The following is a 22634-nucleotide window of genomic DNA, read 5'->3' on the forward strand; positions in this document are numbered from 1 at the left end:
AAAAGTTAGACACACATACAGATACACAAGTTGAGTTTTATATATAGAGATTTCTCAACGGGGATTTCAGGGAGTCGCTGGCGATGTATCGTGATGATCAAAAATCCGGCCAGCTAAAATTTGGTTAAAGTGATTCAAACTGCAGACTCAACGCAAAATGGTCACATTTAATTCAAAGCGTTAAAAATGCTATGAAAACAATTGGTATGTGTTCACAAAGTCCAAACGATTAATACGAAACAACCCTCCAGGCTACATCCCGAAAATTCATTTCTTTGCCGAATTTCTACAATGTTTACGGCGATTCGTTTTTATATCTTGATTTTTTATTTTTCATGCAATTTACGCATGCTTGCACGCGTGGTGAACTCAGTTCACGTCAAACAGCTGACTGAGTAAAGTTCACAATTCAATGCATGGGATAGGGCCTAAACAAACACATTATCGATTTCTGCACTTGCGAGATGAATTTCGGAACAGAAATAGTACAGTTCAATTTTCATTCGCCTAAACTTTAAGTGACCCATTTTTGGTGGTTCTACGATTTGTTGGCTAGGAGGAGATGTGCCGGGAAGACACACAAGTTGAGTTATATATATATATCTCTTATTATAAAAGGCAGATTTTATCTGCCTCCCTTTGGGAGTTATACAAATCTACAATATACGATTTCTTCAATTACAATTTACCTAGCATTTTTGAGTACAATGCATCGCGTCATGCCAGGTCCAGTTTTTAAAATTTAAACTCCAATTAAGCAAAATTTACAGAAAACTCACATTCTGGTGTGTGTGTCAAATGCTTTTCTTAGTCTGGTTTACACCACACGCAAACGCACACACACAGTGGGCAACGAATAAAATGAAAGTAAATAGCGACAGAGTGATTTGAGCAAGACTAAAGTGAAAGTATTTTGTCTATGACGCTGATAGATACATGAGTAAAATGTATGGGAAGCTAAGAGCTAAGAGTGAGTGAAAATGTTCTTGGAAGAGAGTAATTAGTAATAAAGTAAACATACACTCATACATACATACATACATACATACATACACACACACACACATACATACACACACACATACATACATACACACATACATACATACACACATACATACATATATACATATACATACATACATACATATACATACATACATACATATACATACATACACACACACACATACACACACACACAGTATTGAAGCTTGAGAACAATCAGATACATTTGCAACACATCTGTTGAAAATATTATTGTTCACACACATACATATACATATATACATACAGACAGACAGACAGATAGATAGACACACACACACACACATGATCCAGCATGGCCACAACCTCAAGGCTGAAACATATAAAAGAATAACAGAATATAAATGTGTGCAAAGTACAAGAAATATTAATGCAGTATATGGGGATTGGACAATAAGCGTAAGGCAGTGTCAATGGTGGTTCCAGAAATCCCGAGCCATAAACTACAGCCTAGAAGACGAGCCTCATCCTGAAAGATCTGTAGAACTCGACAAGGACATCCTGAAAACCCTGGTGGAACAAAATATCATCGTAACTGTTGAGGAACTAGCAGAGAAGCTTGGATTTGGTCATTCAACCATTCATTGACACCTGTGTGCTATCGGAAAAGTCAGCAAATTGGGTCAATGGGTTCCTCACAAACTTTCCGAGTCTAATTGCATGCAGAGAGTGAATGTATGCTTTTCTTTGCTGTCATATCTCACCACTACTGCGCTATGTATATCTATATATATAAAACTGTAGTTGTGTGAGTGTCTGTCCCCTTCGATTTAGATTCCTAACTACTCCCACATTTTGCGGTACAGTTTAACCAAATTCGGGTAGCTTATAGTCGTGATTCATATCGAGCCCGTCTGAATATTAGCGCGCGTCTACGATGAGTCTACGATTTTAAAAATAATTTAACATCATTTTTTATTCCATTTTAATGCATAATTTTTCGTGTGTCAATGGCGGCGGAGTTGGCGTCCACGCTCACACCTGCACCTGTGGGGAAGGGAGTGTAAGGAAATCAACGTCGTAATGCGTTGTCAAGGAGACCAGTGTTCTTTTAGAACAACGACTTCATGGCTTGAAGACACCAAAACAGAAATGGCTAAGAAAGCGTCTACATGAGTCTACGATTTAAAAAAAAATTTACCATCGTTTTTTTTCCATTTTAATGCATTTTTTCGCTATTATATAAGGGAAGTAACTCTCTAAAAATGTCTACGATGAGTCAACGATTAAAAAAAAAAATTTACCATCATATTTTTTCCATTTTTAATGCATTTTTTGCTATTTTTTGGCTATAACTCTCTAAAAATGCTTATATAGTTATTTCCCTTACAAACCCGAGCAACGCCGGGCGATACTGCTAGTATATATATAAAGCTGAAGTTGCATGTGTGTGTGGCAGGTTTGGTAACCTTCAACTAACACTATCTCCTCTGAGACCCTGTGGCGCAAGTTGACCAAAATTGAGAGTATGATAGAAGAAGGCTTGCTCTTCATTTGGTAGAAGAAAAATTTCAAATCAGACCATGTTAAGACCAAAAATTATTTACATCAAAACAGTGCTTTTTCCTAAGAAAATCGCCATTTTTCAGTGTATTTCAACCAGAAAAATATTCACTCAAAGAGAATAACAAGCTACATAATGCAAAATTTTTACTTTTCAAAAATTCCAATTCTAAAGGGTTGAAACAAACCCGTGCAACGTCAGGCTATACTGTTAGTATATATATTTATATACATATATATATATATATATATATATATATATATATATATGGAGTCATACCCAATGACTGGCGTAGCAGCACCATAGTCAACTGCTACAAGGGTAAGGGTGATGCTCTAGATAGAAATAACTACAGGGGTATTAAACTGTTGGATCAGGTGATGAAGGTCACAGAGAGGGTCATAACCCATCTCATCAGGGAGAGAATTTGCTTAGATGAGATGCAGTTCGGTTTTGTGCCGGGTAGAAGGACCACTGATGCTATATTCCTGGTCCGTCAACTGCAGGAGAAGTACCTAGCTAAAGATAAACCCCTCTACATAGCTTTTGTGGACTTGGAGAAAGCCTTTGACAGGGTTCCCCGATCCCTTATCTGGTGGTCGATGCAGAAACTGGAGATTGACGAATGGCTAATAAGGGCTGTACAGGCTCTATACAGAGAGGCTGTCAGCAAGGTTAGGATTGGCAACGAATATAGTGAAGAATTCCGGGTAGAAGTAGGTGTACACCAAGGCTCAGCCCTCAGTCCCCTTTTATTCATCATAGTCCTCCAGGCAATAACAGAGGAATTCAAAATAGGTTGCCCCTGGGAGCTCCTCTATGCTGATGACCTGGCTCTCATAGCAGAATCACTACTGGAACTAGAAAAGAAATTTCGGGTGTGGAAACAAGGGTTATAATCAAAGGGCCTTAGAGTAAATGTAGCGAAGACCAAAGTTATAGTAAGCAGAAAGGCGAACTCAGCACACACCCCATCAGGCAGGTGGCCCTGCTCGAGCCGTAGGAAAGGTGTAGGTAGAAACTCCATAAGATGTACCCAGTGTAAGCTATGGACGCATAAGAGGTGCAGCAACATCAAAGGGAAATTAACTGATAAGATAGCTTTCATGTGCGGCAGATGCACAGGGACAATAGACACCACAAATACTCAGAAAACAGTGGAGGTGGATGCTCAGAGAGTGTCACCACTAGAATACAAATAGCCTGGGCAATGTTTAGAAAGCTCCTACCCCTACTGGCGACAAAGGGTCTCTCACTCAGAATGAAAGGTAGATTGTATGATGCATGCGTGCGAACTGCCATGCTTCACGGTAGTGAAACATGGGCTGTGACTGCAGAGGACATGCATAGGCTCAATCGAAATGAAGCTAGCATGATCCGCTGGATGTGTAATGTCATTGTGAATGCACGACAGAGTGTAAGCACCCTGAGAGAAATGCTAGGCATAAGAAGCATCAGATGCGGTGTGCAAGAGCGACACTTGCGATGGTATGGTTATGTACTGCAGATGGATGAGGAGAGATGTGTGAAGAAGTGCCGCTCCAGAACAGTTGAAGGAATCAGGGGGAGAGGTAGACCCAGGGATGAGGTAGTCAAGCATGACCTCAGTGCGTTGGGCCTCACTGAGGCAATGGCGAAGGACCGAGATCTCTGGAGGTGTGCTGTGTCTACAAAGACCCGGGATGCTTCCGGCACCAGTTCCGCATAGCCCCTGCCCATTCAAAGTACCTTGGATCCCGGAACATCTCGCTGTGTTTGAGGAGACCTGTTGAGTCAAGTGCATGTACATGAACATCGAAACAAATATCAATGGAAATAGTAGTTGTGATACCTGTGCCGGTGGCACATAAAAAGCACCATCCGAACGTAGCCGTTGCCAGTGCCGCCTCAACTGGCTTCTGTGCTGGTGGCACATAAAAAGCACCATCCGAATGTGGCCGATGCCAGCGCCGCCTTGGCTGGCTTCCGTGCCGGTGGCACGTTAAAAGCACCAACCGATCGTGGCTGATGCCAGACACCCCTGGCACCTGTGCAGGTGGCACGTAAAAAGCACCCACTACACTCGCGGAGTGGTTGGCGTTAGGAAGGGCATCCAGCTGTAGAAACACTGCCAGATCAGACTGGAGCCTGGTGCAGCCCCTAGCTTCCCAGACCCCGGTCGAACCGTCCAACCCGTGCTAGTGCGGAAAACGGACGTTAAACGATGATGATGATGATGATATATATATATAAGCACCATTCAAGTGTGATTGTTACCAGCGTCGCCTTACTTGCACTTGTGCCCCGTGCTAGTAGGGTGCTAAGAGCACCATCCGAGCATGATCATTGCCAGAGCAGCTAACTGGTTTCCATGCTGGTGGCATGTAAAAGCACCATTCGAGCGGGATCGTTACTAGCATCGCCTTACTGGCCCCTGTGCCGGTGGCATGTGTAAAAAGATTCGAGCGAGATCATTGCCAGTACCGCCTGACTGGCCCCCGTGCTGGTGGCACAGAAAAGCACCCACTACACTCTCGGAGTGGTTGGTGTTAGGAAGGACATCCAGCTGTAGAAACTCTGCCAGATCAAGACGGGAGCCTGGTGCAGCCATCTGATTCGCCAGCCCTCAGTCAAACCGCCCAACCCATGCTAGCATGGTAAATGGATGTTAAACGATGATGATGATGATGATATATATATATATATATATATATATATATAAATAAATATCTATACATAAACATATATCGATGTATATATCTATATATATATACATATATTGATGTATATATCTATATATAGAACTTCGTTTCACAACTCAACAACAACATAAACTTCACTAACTCTTTTCACATGAATGTTTTACTGGTACTCCCATGAAAAAACAGAACTGACGTCAAAACTATATTCACTTGAAATGTTACGTTCTTTTTCTCTTATTTCGAAAGGTGTGGCACATTGTAAAGACGTAGGAACAGAAAGAAGTGGTCAATAAACGAGAGAAATATTTGGACATAGCTCTGTATAGAAGTTTCATGGCAAATTTTTGAATGACAGCATATTGTATGGGTGAACAATGAGAACAATAAAAAAAAACCTGTTAGAAACATTTACCTAAGTTAATAGCAAGTTCCATTCTTAGGTTTTTAACCAACAAACTACCAAAATGACACCTTACGACTTCTTGCATTTAATGCCTAATCTCTCTCCCTATCTCACGCAGACTGTTACTATTTATAGTCGTTTCGTCAATCTAGTCTTGCAGGGTGTGTCACGACGCTCGTCATATCTCCTCTTTTGAAATTTTGACTACCACAGGAAACAAAATTTATTTTATTTTGATTTTTTTTTTTCTCTTTCTAACACCTCCCCCTTTTCTTGAGATTTTGATTCCCTAGGGAGTTCAATACCTTTTCTGCTTAAGAATTATTTCAAAATGTTCAGTCTGTTTATGTATTTTATTACTGCTCTTTCTAGGCTCGATCTCTTTTGGCACTGTCACAACGAACATGTAAAACGCTTCCATTGGAATTTCCTTCCTTTCTTCCATATGTCTAGTTTTTAATTGATTTAAGTGTTGTTTATACTCCCATCGTTGGCCTTTTATTAAGTACATCATGTTTCCACTTTTTGTAGTCACTCTGCCATCCACCCAACCTTCTTTACTGTTCTTGTATATTTTGAAATGGATTTTGTCTCCCACATCAAAATGTTTTGTTGAATTTTTTTTTGTATTTTCTTCATGTTAACAATTCTTTGAAGATAGAGTTTATCTCCCAAGTGAACATTAGCTCTGCAGGTGACTTGCCTGAACTGGTATTTGGATTGGGTGTTATTCTGTATACCCATTGTCCAATACTATGGTGTCCGGAACACTGTATCAAGCAAAAAGTTTGTGCAGGAATTTTATTATTGCCTTTGAGGTTGGTTGACTGCACCGACATACTTCCAGCCCCTTGGTAAAGCTATCAACAATGATCAAGTGGTACATGTCATTCATTGGTCCAACATAATCTGTATGTACCCTGGACCATGGACTATCAGTCTCAGGCCATGATTAGTATTGCACTGGTGATGCCTTGGCTGCTAGTGCACAACCTCTACATGATTTCACCAAACTTTCAATGTCCCAATCCATTGTCAGCCAAAACGTGTAACTCCTCATCAAAGCTTTCATTCTTGACATTCCCAGCTGTCCACTTTGAAATTCATGTAAAACATGTTTCTTTGTGCATACATTAATACATTGTTGCAGAGTGAAAAAGGGGTTCACATTGGTGTTTCTCTTTTGTTAATTTTTCAAGGTCTCCTTCATTTTTATGATGCATTTGTCCTTCATTGATTTACTTTTTATATCTTGTACAGTCACTGACAGCTCCTGAATAACATTACGTAGAATGTTTTTAATTTCCTTTTCTGACTGTAATGTGGCTATCACTGTATATCCCAGCTGTTCCGCATTCTTCGGAATTAGCCTAGATAAACAATCTGCATGGCCAATTTTCTTAGAAGGAATGTACTCCATCTTTAATTCATAATTCAGCAATATTGTAGACCAACACTGCAATCTATCTGCAGTGTGGGTAGGAATCCCTTTCTTTGACCCAAAAATTGATAAAAATGGTCGGTGATCAGTTTCTAGCCTAAAACTTCTACAGTGCAAAAATCAGTGAAATTTCTTCACAGCAAAAATAATCGCAAGAGCTTCTTTTTCTATTTGACTGTAGTTTTCCTCTACGGCTATCAAAGAACATGAAAAATGAACTACTGTATTCACATTACCGTCTTTATATTTGTGTAGCATTACTGCTCCTATGCTACACTCAAAAGTGTCGGACATTAAAATAAGTTCTGCTGCAGGATCAATATTAATATTTTTTTTAATATTGTCAAACGTGTTTTGACAATTATTTGATCAATTCCACTTCACATCCTTTTATAGCTCATTCTTCAGTGGAGCTCTCAAGTTATACAGATTTGATGTGTAATTTTGATAATTTACTTGACCTAAAAAGCTTGTAAGGTCGTTATATTAGTCAGAGGAGGTATATTTTTAATTGTGTCTGCCCTCGATGGGTCTGGTCATCTTCCATTTTTATCAATAATTTGTCCTAAATCCTTCTGTTTTATTTATAAAGTCCTTAATGCATATTCACTGTTAGAAATTTCAAGCACTTCTTGTCTACCTTAATTTGAAGGTACACATTGGACAGATCCAGTTCCGAAAATATCTTGCCACCGTTTAATTTTGCAAAAATATCTTCCGGAGTAGGTAGAGAATAGTGGCACATTTTTAGACACTTAATCAAACCAGTAGAAAAATCAGCACACACCCTGATTTTGTTGCTCAGTTTTTTAATACACACCATTGGTGCTGCCCATTTAGAATAATCCACTTTTTGAATAATTCTAATTTTCTCTAGTCTGTGTAATCCTTCATCTACCTGTTTTATCACAGTAAAAGGTACCCTTCTATTGGGTTTGAACACAGGTATGGCATTTTCATTTATTTGAAAACACGCCTCAGATACCTAATTTATCTGACAGTTTGATTTTTTCTTCAATTCATCTGATGAGTTATTTTTACTGGTGGATCAGCCATTAATTTTTCTACAGTAGACTTATGGGGAGGTCCCCATAAGTCAAACAACTCTATCCAGTCCGTACCGAACAGAATGGTTGCATTTTATAACACGAAAACTTTTACTCTACAGATTTTACCACAAAATGTAATATTGCTCAACATTTCACCTATGAAGTGTAGTTTATCACCTGTCACACCTTGTGCAATTTTCGAGGTTTTTCTTAATGTAGGTTTCCCAATTCTTTTCCACATGTCAGTATCAATAATTGAGATGTTGCTAGTAGTATCTAGTTGTAATTTAAGATTCATTTCATTTACTTTTACATGTACAAATTTCCTCTTTTTCGTGTTGTTTCTACTTTCCATTGAGAAAACTAGAATTTTTTTTATGTTCAACCCTCCTAATTTTGCTCTGCAATGTGAGCTCTTGTGTCCTACTTGTTGGCAGCTGTAACATTTCCATGTTTAGAAAGGACATCCGTAGCATGGGTTTGGTCGTTTTTGTTTATTCCTTCCCAGTTGACAAAATTTTCATCCTTGTTTTTAACTAGATTCCAATGCTCCCATTGAGTAATAAATAGGGAACTCTTATCACTGAACATTTTTGATAGTAATTCAACTGTTTTCTGGAAACAAATTTCACTAGTTTCCAATATACTGAAATTGTTTTATTTGGTATTGACTAAGAATTTTCCAAAAATAGTAGATACTATAGAATTTTTAACAAAAATCAGATTAGATTAGCTTTCTGTAATAGCAAAAATCTAGTACAAATTATAGCTGCACACAACGATAGTAAATTTAAAAGTTTCGATATGAGTAGTAGCAATAATAGTAACCAGAATTATAATTATGGATCAATAAATAGCAACAATGTCAACATGAGCAGACAAACTGTGGGTGATACAGCTGGGTATCAGGATAGGAACTATGGTTTGACAACCTATGGAGTTAATGAAACCCAATGGAGCTCCACAGTTGGCCTGGAAGTAGTGGATAGGAATCTTAAAGGGTAAAGTACTCACAATGTTGTCTACATGGAGAAGAATAATATCTTAGAAAATAGACAGGAGAATATAAAAATCACATCTATAGCAGGTAAAGTGGATGATAGTGATGAAATACTATAACTATTAGTTACGATTGTGCAAAGTACAGAGTCTGTCCGCTTGGCTCTGATTGTAAGTATAAAAATATTGTATACTGATGTAAGATTACCTCAGAGAATAGAGAATATTTATATATAGGAGCTAGATCATGTTATATTAAGCAGAGAATTGTCAATCATGTAAGTTCATTTAGAAATAGGAACAAAATGAATACTACCAGCCTTAGTAAGTTAATTTGGGCACTTAAAGATAATAAATTCTTCTCAATTGCATGAGAAATTATAAGTAAAGCAAAACCTTATAGAATAGATGATAATAGATGTAACCTTTGTATGGAGGAAAAGTACCAAATTTTATTTTTTAAACATACCATTGTAAACACTAGCCTGGTACAGGTTATGAGAAGACCACTTTGGATTAAATATGCATTTAAATGATTTAAAGAAACATAAATTACCATCTATAGTAATTGTACTAGTTAACATAATGAATGTGATATTTAATGATAATATTGCAAATAATAGTAAAATAATTTTAGTAATAATAACAACAATGTTAATTGAGGGTATAAACCCAAACATAAGTGAATTACCTCTGAATAAATAATGTACTCCATACAGTAAAATGCAAACAAAACTGCTACAATTGATTGTAATATGAATGAACATTATATAAACCATGGTTCAACCGTAATACCAGTAGAGGTGGTTAAGGACCAGAATTCAATTTGATTTAAAAAGTAACACTATAACCTTCAACTTAATACTAATACAAGAAGCTTGTTTGAATTAGTTCACTTTGAAAATGTCGTAACTGATGGGCCCTTGATGAAATTGCAGCGACTAGGATGCATAATTGCATATGGAGCAGTGTGTAGTTGCTGCAACTGAAACATTGGTCATTGTAATATATATGCTGTAGAAAACTTCTTTAATAAAAAGTTTTGGATGGGAATAAATCTCCACCCTCCTTTTCGTTTTTAATTATATTAATTAATTATATTAAAGGAGTGGCTGTGTGGTAAGTAGCTTGCTAACCAACCACATGGTTCCAGGTTCAGTCCCACTGCGTGGCATCTTGGGCAAGTGTCTTCTGCTATAGCCCTGGGCCGACCAATGCCTTGTGAGTGGATTTGGTAGACAGAAACTGAAAGAAGGCTGTCGTATATATGTATATATATATAAGTGTGTGTGTATATGTTTGTGTGTCTGTGTTTGTTCCCCCCCCCATGCATTGCTTGACAACCGATGCTGGTGTGTTTATGTCCCTGTCACTTAGCGGTTCGGCAAAAGAGACCGATAGAATAAGTACTGGGCTTACAAAGAATAAGTCCCGGGGTCGATTTGCTTGACTAAAGGCGGTGCTCCAGCATGGCCGCAGTCAAATGACTGAAACAAGTATAAGAGAGTATATCATCATTGTTTAACGTCCACTTTCCATGCTGGCATGGATTGGACGGTTTGACTGAGGACTGGCAAGTCAGATGGCTGCACCAGGCTCCAATCTGATCTGGCAGATATATATCAAAGCATATATTATTATTTTGATTAATCTTACTGATTGGTTTCACACCAGGGGCTGAAAAGAATGTTATGTAACAGCTTGATTATGTAACCCTGTACTCTTCAGAAATCACAATTATAGAAGAGTTCCTAGGTGGATGGATATATATATATCATCATCATCGTCGTCATTTAGCGTCCGCTTTCCATGCTAGCATGGGTTGGACGGTTCAACTGGGGTCTGTGAAGCCAGAAGGCTGCATCAGGCCCAGTCTGATCTGGCAGTGTTTCTACGGCTGGATGCCCTTCCTAACGCCAACCACTCCGTGAGTGTAGTGGGTGCCACGGACGGATGGTGGTTTTTACGTGCCACCGGCACGGGGGCCATAAACATATATGTATATCCACACACAGCTACACATACATATGTATACACTCGTATACATACACATTTTTCCAAAGGGTGCCACACCTAAGGAATTCTTTGATCGTCAGATTTTAAAGTCTTACAATCGCCAAGATAATCCCAGCATAATCGTAATCTACACCATCTGAAACGCATTTGTTGGAAATGTAAAAAAAAAAAAAAAAAAAAAAAAAACTAAACTAAAAAAACCCCCAGTTCTTCGAAAGTTATGGGGAAATAAATCCGTGTATGAATTATCTGAAGCTCTTCTTTCCCCTACAAAAATTTTTTTCGCCACAAATTTTGATATAACCCTAATTAACATCAGCGAAAATGTATTTCAGAAAGCTATGAGAAAACACAGTTGGAGTGAGTGGGACACACAGCTGAAGTTAAGTCCAAAACTGCTGTCTGCTGTCTACAATAATAGATATCACTGCAACAGCTTCAATATAAACTACTAAACTTCAAATTTAAATGTTCTGCAAGAAAAGAGTAGTCATTAAAAAAAAAAAAATTGTTTCAATGTTGGAACACAGTCATAAAATTAGAGCAAAAAAAAAGTTGCGTATGTCAAAGCGTCGTTAAAAGAACGTATTAAGCAGGGAGAGAAAGGGGGAGGGGAGGAGAGCAAGCACCCTTTATCGGTGATTAATAAATTATAGACATTTGAGAAAACAGCTAAGAAGCCGTCTGGATATCAACCCGCCTTAGACCGACTTTAATTCTAGGATTAAAAGAAAATAAAGGACCGACGAATTCCAACAGTTTCGTGGTTCGCTACCTCAACAGCTCCTTTATAGGATCCAGTGGCTAAGGACATCATCAGGAGGAACCACGTCCCTGTTTCGGCCCCTACTCCTCTACCGTTTTTAACGTCGTGCCGCCACCTTTAGGATGTATCTTCAGCGCTGGTGTCGAGTGCGTTTTTTTGCCCTTTTCTTTGGTTTCTTCGATGCAACGTCAACGAATGTCAGCGGACGACGACCACCCTACCAAATTTCCCTTTAGATACTTGCCGGTAGGCTCCGGCAAACTGCCAAGTAACATGTTCGTATTTACCTTTAAACTCCCCATCATCACTATATGTAAGAAACTATTCTTATATTTGTTTTAAATCTCTGTCCTTTATAGGATTGCCACATTCTGTTGGCATATTTACATTAATATGTTCTTATATTCAAAAGTGTTAAATAATGGAGAAGTCAGTTTACTAAATTTTCTAAATAAATAATGGTCTGCCTTACAGCATCCACAAAATTGAGTAAAATTAATCAAAAGGGTATTTTGGTAATCGGAAAACAAAACATGTTTGCTTCCAATAAATAAATTTTAGTGGAATCGTTGAGGAAAATTGGTGTTTTTAATGATTTTTTTTCTGTAGCTGAGTTGATTTCATTAATCATGCTAATGATATAAATTTAACTTCTGATAAACGTTTTCTTTTCTAGTGATTCTATATACGAACAGGTCATGAAACTGTTTTTCTAAATAACAGGAATTGGTATTCCTTAAGCCCCACCTTTAAATAAAAAAATCTATTTCTTTAAAGTGGCCCAATTTGACACATGAAATAGAATTATATCGAGCCCCAGTACTTAATATTTGATCTCTTGACCTCGGCGGGATCTGAACTAAGAAAGTTTTAAAATATCCCGCAAGCTTACATACATCCAAACAATTTTATCAAAACACAAGACCACATTTAAATGTATATGGAAAACTTTTTTTCAAACAAGCAGCTATGGGGAAGTTTTTTTTAAAAAATCATCCCAATGCACAAAAACCCACCAGATTCATATATATTTAATTATAATTTGTTGCATTCATTGTTGGAATTAATTAAACAAGAAAAACTGGTTAAAAACTTGCATCAAAACTTCCCAAGCTTCTAGCATTGTTTTAAGAGTATACAGTATCACAACTTTAGAAAACTCAACTGTAGTTGAATCTTGTTCGAGTTTCAGTTTAAATTTCATTAGGAGTTAAGCAAGGCAGCTTTCTTGGGCCAATACTTTTTGTAATTTATTGTATTTAGTGACATAAAAGACGTAATTAAAAATGTTTCAAAAGAAAAAAACATTTCGTGTTCTATGTGCAAAGTTGGGCTTGAATGGGCTAATCTTATTCTTGAAAGCACTTGTTCGTCTTTTATACGGTATATAAAAGACTTGTGAAAGGTAATTCGCTTTTCTTCTTGTACGTTGATAATGCAGACAAATCTAGCCAGTAATTATCTAAATTTTTATTTCCAACGGGAGTTTTTGTGGAGTTAAAAGAAATGCAGCTGTCACTCGCTATTTAAAAATGTTCGGTTCAGAAAATTTGAATACCAAAATACTCCTTGAATGGGACCGAAATTCCTAAAGTTTCAAATATCTCCGACCGGAGAACTATGCTCATGTTGCTTCCAAAAGTTTTTAAATAAAAAGTTTAATCTGAAAAATTTTTCATTCAGAAACTTTTTGTTGAAAATATTTAAAACGATGTCCACCCTCAAACTGATTATGCCGTAGAAATTATCTGTTGGGACCCTTCTAAAAATATATTGACCACGTGTGAGAGTAATGTATTTTTACTAAAAAGTTATTTTAGACTTAACGATTTTTTTTCGGCAGAGTCTTGGAATAGACTTCGCTACATTATGGGGAAGAAAAGTGGCAAGGGATTGAAGTATTTTCCTCGCCTTCTTTATCTATTAGTATTCCTCTATTTCATACAACAGAAATTACGATTCTGAACAATTTTGTTTTTTCCATTTTTGTTCCCCTAAATCTGTGCCTTTTTCCTTCGTCATAAGGTTAGTCATAGTTATTGTAAAACTCCGCCAACATCTTTTTCTTTAGCCTAGAAAAGTCTTTTTTAGGCCAAAGAAAACTTGAGTCTCTTAAATTTAGTGAATAATTCTTTAAACAATTTTTCATAACTGCAAATTCTAATACAAGATATCATTCCAAAGATTTTTATTGTACACAAATCAATTCCATATGTATATATATAAATACAATGGACCCAATATGAACAAAACTATTAGATCATCTGGAAAAGGAAAATGTTTTCAAGTATTTTCCACAAGGATTTAGATAATAGTACAACTCTTGGGAATTTTCTTAAGGTAGGGCTCGATAAGTACAAATGTTGGTCATGCCTTTCCTTTTACTGTTTTTAAATATCTTGTTAAAATTATAGCCAATTAAAATCCAATTTAATTTCACTGGTTTCAGTCAGTAAAATAATATTGAAATAGAATTGTTGTTTATTAATTCTTATGTTTATTTTATATAGTTTGAAATTTCCTATAGTGATTATCTCATCATGCATAATAATGTTCAAAGTAAATAAACTTATCTTCTCAAGTATTTGATTAATTTAAAAATTCAATGAAACACTCGGATAATGTTTTAATCGTAATATGCTTATGAAGGAACACAAAGAAGAAAATAAAGGTTATAACAACATATGTCAACGAACTGAAGATTAATACAACTTTGATGGAATCAGAATAAAAGACAGAAAGATCGTGGAATAACAAAAAGAAGATAATGCATAAATGAAGTCTATGGGTCGAGAATAATACGCTCGGACCTTTCGACAGCTCCTTATAAGAGACAATTCTGGCTGCTTAATTATTACCATTGTGAGGATTTAGTGTAGATGAATGAAGTCAGATTTTGCCGAATCTGACCTTTCAAGTCATAATGTGTTGTTGTACCGCTATATTAACAACGTGGCTGGAAGAAAACACCGTACAAAGTTAGATTTAAAGTAACTAAGGTAGTTCCATGGTTAATGCCACAGCAAAGACTTCTTTCTCGTCACTGAGACATTCTATTCTCATTGAAGAATTATCAATTTTATATCTAGTGGTATAATGTATTCTAAGACTAGCGAATCCTAATGCAACTGTCATCTAAGCGTGCATGTAAATTTTGACACTAATAAGCAATTTTCTTTTTCAAGTACCTAAAGTATTCTGAAATAACATTCACTTGTAATATTAAACATTGAAAGAAGTTGAAACTGTGTCCTTAAAATTAACAAAAACTACAAGCAAAAACAATTAAGGTAATTAGCGCGAAATTTAAGTTGGAGGAAAAATGAAAATTGAAATTTCAAAGAATTTTTCTAGAAGCAAATCCATAAATAAAGAGAGGAAATAAAGATGATTAGTTCCAGGCTTATAATAGCTTATCAAAAACAAGCCCTGTAATATTTTAGAAAACTCCTTACTGTTATTCAGTCTGAATTTAATGTTTCATATTAACATATCTTACAAGTTTCAAACATACTTAACGTATAGGCGCAGATAAGTTTACAACATTTAAGTAAATAAATGAATACTTACTTTCGTCCAAACCGATCGACAGCTTGGATAAAGAAATACCGCACTGGTAATGTGGCATTTGCTCTTAAACCAATTCCCCAGACTAAAGTCTTGTTTCTGTCTACATTTGTTTTCGAAACGGCATCGACACATAACAAGTCTGAATTAAAAATAGCGAGGAAACAAGACAGAAAAATCTTGAAATAAAATATTTTCCCGATCATCACTTTAACTTGGTTTGTTGTCTCTTGTGTTCTACAAGTAGATGTTGTCAGGGACAGGAGCATCGCCGAGAATGAACGGTACTTTGTTTTCTTAACTGTCACATAAGCTGCTTATAAGTTAGAGCAAGTGGTTTGTTTATTTTTTATTATTCTTTTTTTTTTGTGGTGGGTGTGGAGAAAAGCATTGACAATCACGTAAACTATCCAAGTCGTGATAAACTTTTATTTTCATGTCCAATCAACATTACGGTGGTTTAAGCTCCACCTTTACGATAACACTACAACAAACCAACGCGGTAGTCCCCCACAAAGTCACACGTGTGTTAGAAACAACAGCTCAATCTCCCACAAATCACATCCTACCGGTCTTAAAAAAGAAAGACACATCGATTAATGCTGTCGAAGATAAAAGAAAGACACATTAAACTAATATGGTCTTAGACGAAAGAAACACATTAATTCATATGGTCCAAGATATACTGTGTAAAAATCCTGAAAATAAAAGCTGGGATGGCTGGATGGTTGGAACGTCGTTAATCACAGGTCTTCCTGAACAGGGTTGACCTGGGGTTAAATAACGGCAGCAACAAAAACAATCCGAAATGTAGATCGCAATACGGCACAACTATACGCTTCATATTTCTATTCATAACGTGCAGTCGGTATTGTGATAAAACAAATGACGATTATAATAGAAGTAATCTGAGGTATTCAGAATAATTTGTGTTAAGAATGAATTAATTAACGATTAATTAAATTATTACCATATAATTTTGAAGGAAACAAAAAAAAAAAAAGGAAGCATTTCTAATTTCACAATGAGAAAAAAAAAGAGTAGATTTTTATGAAGATATTTTATTGAATAGAGGAAAATGTATTTTTTTCTGTTAATGCCTCAAGACCTTTTAAAAAAAAGTATGTATGAATTTAGCCACTTTTAAAAAAGATTTTAAAGGATTTCTGTCAAACGACTGAAATAGTTTGTAATAGGCTACAACGAAGAGAATAACTGTTTTTCATGTTAAATGTTTTTTTTTTTGCCTATATTATTAATTGGTAAATATAAATGAAACGATACTTGAAAACAATTTGTGATCAAGATGAATAGAGAGGAAGCTGTGTAAACTGGTGAACTGAAATGATAAAAAGTAGCAGAGGAAAGATTTCTGTAAAATGACTGTAATTGATGTATGATATAACAAGACTAATTGTTTTCCACAATAAATGTTTTTTTTTTTCTTCTTTACTTATCGATGTCGTTAATTGATAAATATAAATAAAACGATGCTTGAAAACAATCGGTAATGAATAGAGAGGAAGCACTATAACTAAGACAATTAAAAAATAAAATGGGGGGGTAAAGCAATGTAACCCCGAAGAAAGCACGTCAGATGCGGCAGTTGCTGCCGCTCTGATTAAATGTTTTATCGAGGTTGAATTACGAAAGTCGAACCCCAGCGAAAGACGAGACACGCGCAGAGGGAGAAGTACTAAACTGCTGGAAGAGCTGACATGCGCAATGTTTGCCCACTCTCGTGGGTTATCGTTTCCAGACGCCATTATCGCCGATTCACTTTTCCTCGAGACGCAAGACGTGATTTGGCTGAAACATTTGACTCTCGTAGCGCCAAACTGTGCAGACGTCCTATTTTAGTGTAAGTTTTGTTTTGAATTGTTACTTGAAGGATTTTGGTCGCCCAGGCACCTTTCTTAGTATCACTTCCGAAGCTGTTTGTCTTCGAAGTGCGGCATGAGGATTCAAAAATCTGCTCGATGCACCAATTTCAGTACAATTTCATATATTGACACAAAAATCTCAAAAAAAAAAAGAAAAAAAAAAGGACAATGATCCATCAACTAAAGTCCTTAACTACTTCGAAGTGGAGGGTCAGCTTATAGTCCTGATGCCTCCATATAATATAACATTATTGCACGCACGCTGAGAATAAGAGCGAATAATAACGTTTAATGATGTCAGTTATGAAATATGAGGAAGCTTTTCGTTGAAGCTACCAACCAGAGTGCCATCTATCTACGTAGTGCTGCTCCCTCATTTTGTGATCACTTTCTTATTTCTTTGCTTCATCACCACCAAACCAACACGCATGTTTTGGGTTTTAATTTGTCATCGTCTGCTAGACATATCTGTCTCCTTCATCACAGGAATCTTCTCACAAGTTATTTCTATAGATTTGTGTGTTTATTACATATAAATATTATCCTCTATCCGATTTCCTGATAACATCTCACTACCCTCTTGGTTACTTTCCGGAAATAACTTTACTTGCCATGGCATGCGTAACTTTTATTTACTTCACATTTTTTTTGAAACAAAATAAACTATTTTTTCAAAGTTTCATAATTCTTATTCAATCAACTCCCCACTAAAAAGAAATTAAAAAGAGTGAGAGAGAGAGAGCTTTTATCTCCATTGATAAACATACCTAGTTTGTTAATGTTGATCGGGCAATAATCTACTCCCTTGTTTTGTACTCATTTTAGATGTCAAGAGTGAATGATTTATTTTTTTTACAAAGGTCATTAAAAATATTACAAAATAACCAAATTTCAAACTAGTTAGATCCTAAATAGATATTTCTGAAATAAGAATAGTGAAGAATGGTGTAAAATGCCCGCATAACTCTAAAGAGCCAGTTTCCTTCCGGTTAAGTGTTCCTCTAAAACAATGGAATGTTATCTTTGGTTTATCATCACGTTTGTTTATCCAAAAGTTACATTTCATATTGCATGGGCATATCACAGTTTATTTGGTAAATCAGCTTTTTAAATCCACATTTTATTTTTGTAGCTTCTAAGTTAAATAGTTTAATAACTACCAAAGCAACAACAGCAGCAAAAAAACATTGATTTTTTTTTCAAGAACATTCTAATTCAATCGGTGTTTCATCTTTTAGTTTATAGTTTATCTGACCTTACTAAGCAAATGTTCAATTTATTTGGCAATATAACAAATATTTTACATATTGTACTTTAGCTACCCTCGCATTTTCATACATTTTAGTGCTTTGGTGAGATTGACATAACCAAATAGCTGAGAATCTTATCAGCTGTTGCTCACCATCTGATGATGGTGATGTTCTTAAAACTCTGTGTAAAAATATATCCAGAATACATATCTTTGGTGAATCATTTTTTTAAAACCAAATTTTGTAATAAAAGATAAATTAGATATCAGGGATTCTCATTAATTAAGGTCATTCATTACTATAAGGATGGATATCTTAGTCTTTTCTAAGTGAGTTAAAAGATAAGACTAAAAGATGTATAACTTTAATAGTAGGAACAATGCAGAAACTGAGGGGTTCTTAGGGAGCAAGAAACATTTAGAAGAATTAAAGATTTCTCAGATACATATTCTCAAATGAAAGTATATGAAAAAAGGATCATGTAAGATCACAATAGATGTAAATGAAGAGGAGTCTTTGGGTACTTTGGTAGCAATACATATATCTTTGGATCTAAAGTTAGATCATGATATGGACATCGGTTATTAAATATAGTGTAGCAAACAGGTTACTGAATGTACAGTTGTACCTAGGGGCAGACTGAGAGTATTAAGAACCCTCGAGCATAACTGTTTACCAGGCCCCTTTGAATGTGTGTTTTAGTAGAATTAATATGTAGAGTGTGGGCCCCTCAGAGCTCTCGGGCAGTGCCCAATTGACCGATGGCTCAATCCACCCCTGGTTGTATCTGTGTAGTGGTGGTTAACATTGGTTACTAAATATACAGTAGTATTAGTATAGTGGTAGCAAATATTGCTTACTAAATATACAGTAAACCAAGGTAGTGCTTGTGGAATTAGTTACCAAATAGATTGTAGTACCAGTGCAATTGTAGTGGATATTGCTAAGTGTATGGTGGTACACACTATTGGTAGTAGACATTGATCACTGAATATATTATGGTACTAGCATAGTGGAAGTGTATATGGTTACTAAATATATAGTGGTACCAGTGGGGTGGACATTGGTTATTTAATATACAGCAATGGCGAGCTGGCAGAAATGTTAGCACTCCGGGACAACATGCTTAGCAGTATTTCATCTGTCTTTACGTTCTGAGTTCAAATTCCACTGAGGTCGACTGCCTTTCATCTTTTCGGGGTCGATAAATTAAGTACCAGTTGCATACTGGAGTTGATCTAATCGACTGCCTCTACCAATCACCCAAAATTTCTGGCCTTGTGTCTAGAGTAGAAAAGAATATACAGCAGTATCTCTATGATAATGGTGGATATCAGTTACATGAAAAGTAGTTGAAAATGGTGGAAAGTTAAAAGAATATAAGGAAGAACAGTAGGTAAAACAGTTTAGTCTTGAGAATATCATCAGATCCTGGAAGATGAAGATCAGTATGAAAGGCACCTTGGACTATTGTCTTCTAGAGTCCCAGGCTGACCAAAACCTGTGAGTGAATTTGGTAAACAGAAACATGTTATATCAAGGTACTTTGGTGACCTTGTCAGTGATAGTGCCATGTGAAAAGCATTGGTGCTGGTGCTACATAAAAAAGTATTCAGTACACTCTGTAAAGTGGTTGGTGTTTGGAAGGGTGTCCAGCTGTAGAAATGTCAAAACACACAATGGAGCCTCATATGGCTCTCAGCCTTGCCAGCTCCTGTCAAACCGTACAACCCATGCTAGCATGGAAAATAGGCATTAAATGATAATTATATGTGTGTCTATGTTTGTCCATTCCTACCACTTGACAACTGGGGGTGGTTTGTTTACATCCCCATAACTTAGTGTTTCAGCAAAAAGCAATTGGTAAGATAAGTACAAGACATAAAAAAATAAGCATTAGGATTGATTTGTTTGATTAAATCCATCAAGGTGGTGCTCCAGCATGACAGCAGTCAAATGACTGAAACAAGTCAAAAATAAAGAGGTGTTTTATTCACAACTCAGAATACAAGCTTTCTACACATCTTCATCATCATCATCATCATTTAACATCTGCTTTACATGCTGGCATGGGTTAGATGGCTTGACTGGAACTGGTAAGTCAGAGAGCTGCACCAAATTCCAGTCCGATTTGGCTCAATTTCTACAGCTGGCATGATTGTTTTCATCAAAGTTCAAACATCTATGATTGTTTAGCTGTAGGTCAGATCTGTAATGACAAGCCCTTCTAACCATGACTATGTCATCTTTTCTTCTGGAACAATGTACTCCTGACAACATTGTCCAATCTGAAATTTTATTTAACAATAGACTTGAGGGAGATTTGACTTTTATTTCTAGCTGGCCAAGTAACCAAGTAGAGACTCCTTCATTTTTCCCATGATGGTTTTTTATTTTCGGATTGAACAGATCTACTGTACATCATCACTGCTTGCAACAGAGGCAATATCATATTAATATAATTTTGTAAGATAGCTTCTAATCAGTATAGAACAACTTCTAATTGTTCAAAATAACTTCTGGGCTTTTCAGTCCAATTGTTAAATTAACTAGAAAAAAAAGAAATATATATTTGTTTTTAAATTTGGCATATTTTTATTTAATTATCTTATATGATTGTCAAGTTTATAATTAGATTTATATAATTAAACTAATTAGGATAAGACAGGTGGTAGATACAGCATGATGTTTGAGACTAATACTTTTTCACTGATGATGTGCATGCTTTAGAAGTATTTCTGTGTGATATTGCAATACCTGCAGCCACGCAATCTAAATTACTGCAAACTGAAAGGACAATCCTCTGCATCATTTATGTTCACCTTCGTGTAACTTGCAGGTATGCCCTGACACATCTTCATCACCACCGTCATCTTCATCACCAAGTCATCTGTTCTTGGTATAAAGCCACGTCTGTCAGTACTACCCCCACCTCTATAGTTGAAGGGGTCTTGCCTTGCAGGTTACTTGGTGACCTTACTATTGCTGGTGCTATGTAAAATGCACCCAGTACACTCTAAAGTGGTTGGTATCAGCAAGGACATCCAGATGTAAAAATGATGCCAAAGTAGACATTGGGAGCTAAGTGCAGTCCTCTGGCCTGCTGGCTTCTGTCCAACCCATGCCAGCATAGAAAATGGGTGTTAAATGGGAATGATGGTGTGTTTATAGAATTGAGTGTACTTCAGTTATTGTTATTAGTTTTAATTAGCCATAGTAAGTTCTTTCCCATATGGCAGTGGTATTCTCTTTACAATTTATAAAAGATGACATAGAATATTGGGAATTTGATAGTGCAGGCTCCTCTGTTTCACATATTTTCAATATATTTTGTATGAACCAGTGAGGGAGTGTCTATGCGGTTGCTCAAACAGCTAGAGGTAGAAGCCAAATCTACCCCAATATCACTGTCTTACAATCTTGAGAAGCAGGGACACAATGGATATAGGGGTTCTGACAGGCTGCAGCATCATTGATCATAAGTCTGCTTGATTAGTGCTGACCTTTGGCTAAACATTATTATTCTACAATCAATTTACCAAGGCTGGTCTCTTGCAATGGATTACAAGGTTGGTGAACACTATTACTTTAAGTAAACCCAGTCTGATTAATGTAAAATCTTGAAATTTTAGCTGTTAGACATATAGAAACTACTGACCACAGGTAAGTTCTTGGGCATGAAGCTGGTGGTGTTGTTAATTTAAGCAGATTGGCAGAAATAATAAACTGTTGAACAAAATCATCATCATTATTATTTAATGTTTATTTTCCATACCGGCATGGATTGGATGGTTTGACAGGGTCAGATAACTCACAGGGCTACACCAAGCTCCAGTGTCAGCTTTAATATGGTTTTTATGACTGGATGCCCTTAATGACAACCAGTTTACAGAGTGTACTGGATGTATTTTTTTGGAATCACCAGCACTAGTGAGATTGCCACATAATTTGCAAAACAGAAGAACAAGGAAAAAATAAAGAGAAGTTCCTGCTTCTACGTATGTGTTTGTGAGCTTTATACCAAGTGT

At 36.3% G+C, this 22634-nt stretch overlaps 2 protein-coding genes across 5 annotated transcripts in view; one reads left to right on the forward strand and one right to left on the reverse strand.

Moving 5' to 3' along the window:
• The window catches only part of LOC115220983 (protein O-glucosyltransferase 2), a 70819-nt gene extending 54423 nt beyond the window's left edge, over positions 1-16396 (reverse strand). Inside the window, exon 1 of the mRNA XM_029791199.2 lies at positions 15477-16396. Within this exon, the coding sequence (XP_029647059.1) occupies positions 15477-15742 (266 nt within the window). The 5' untranslated portion in view covers positions 15743-16396. The remainder of the gene's footprint in view (positions 1-15476) is intronic.
• A 752-nt stretch (positions 16397-17148) lies between these two features.
• LOC115220679 (protein BANP) overlaps positions 17149-22634 on the forward strand; it is a 39640-nt gene continuing 34154 nt past the window's right edge. For 2 of the 4 annotated variants that reach the window (XR_005002677.1, XM_036510471.1), the window contains exon 1: positions 21534-22175. Coding sequence is in view for 2 of the 4 variants with exons in the window: in XM_036510471.1 (XP_036366364.1) it covers positions 22164-22175 (12 nt within the window). In the remaining 2 variants the exon portion in view is untranslated. Of the gene's footprint in view, positions 17335-21524; positions 22176-22634 lie in introns of those variants that run through there. The other 2 variants (XM_029790796.2, XM_029790797.2) reach the window with 2 other exon arrangements.

The sequence above is a fragment of the Octopus sinensis genome, linkage group LG17, assembly GCF_006345805.1.
Source record: "Octopus sinensis linkage group LG17, ASM634580v1, whole genome shotgun sequence".
Taxonomy (NCBI): domain Eukaryota; kingdom Metazoa; phylum Mollusca; class Cephalopoda; order Octopoda; family Octopodidae; genus Octopus; species Octopus sinensis.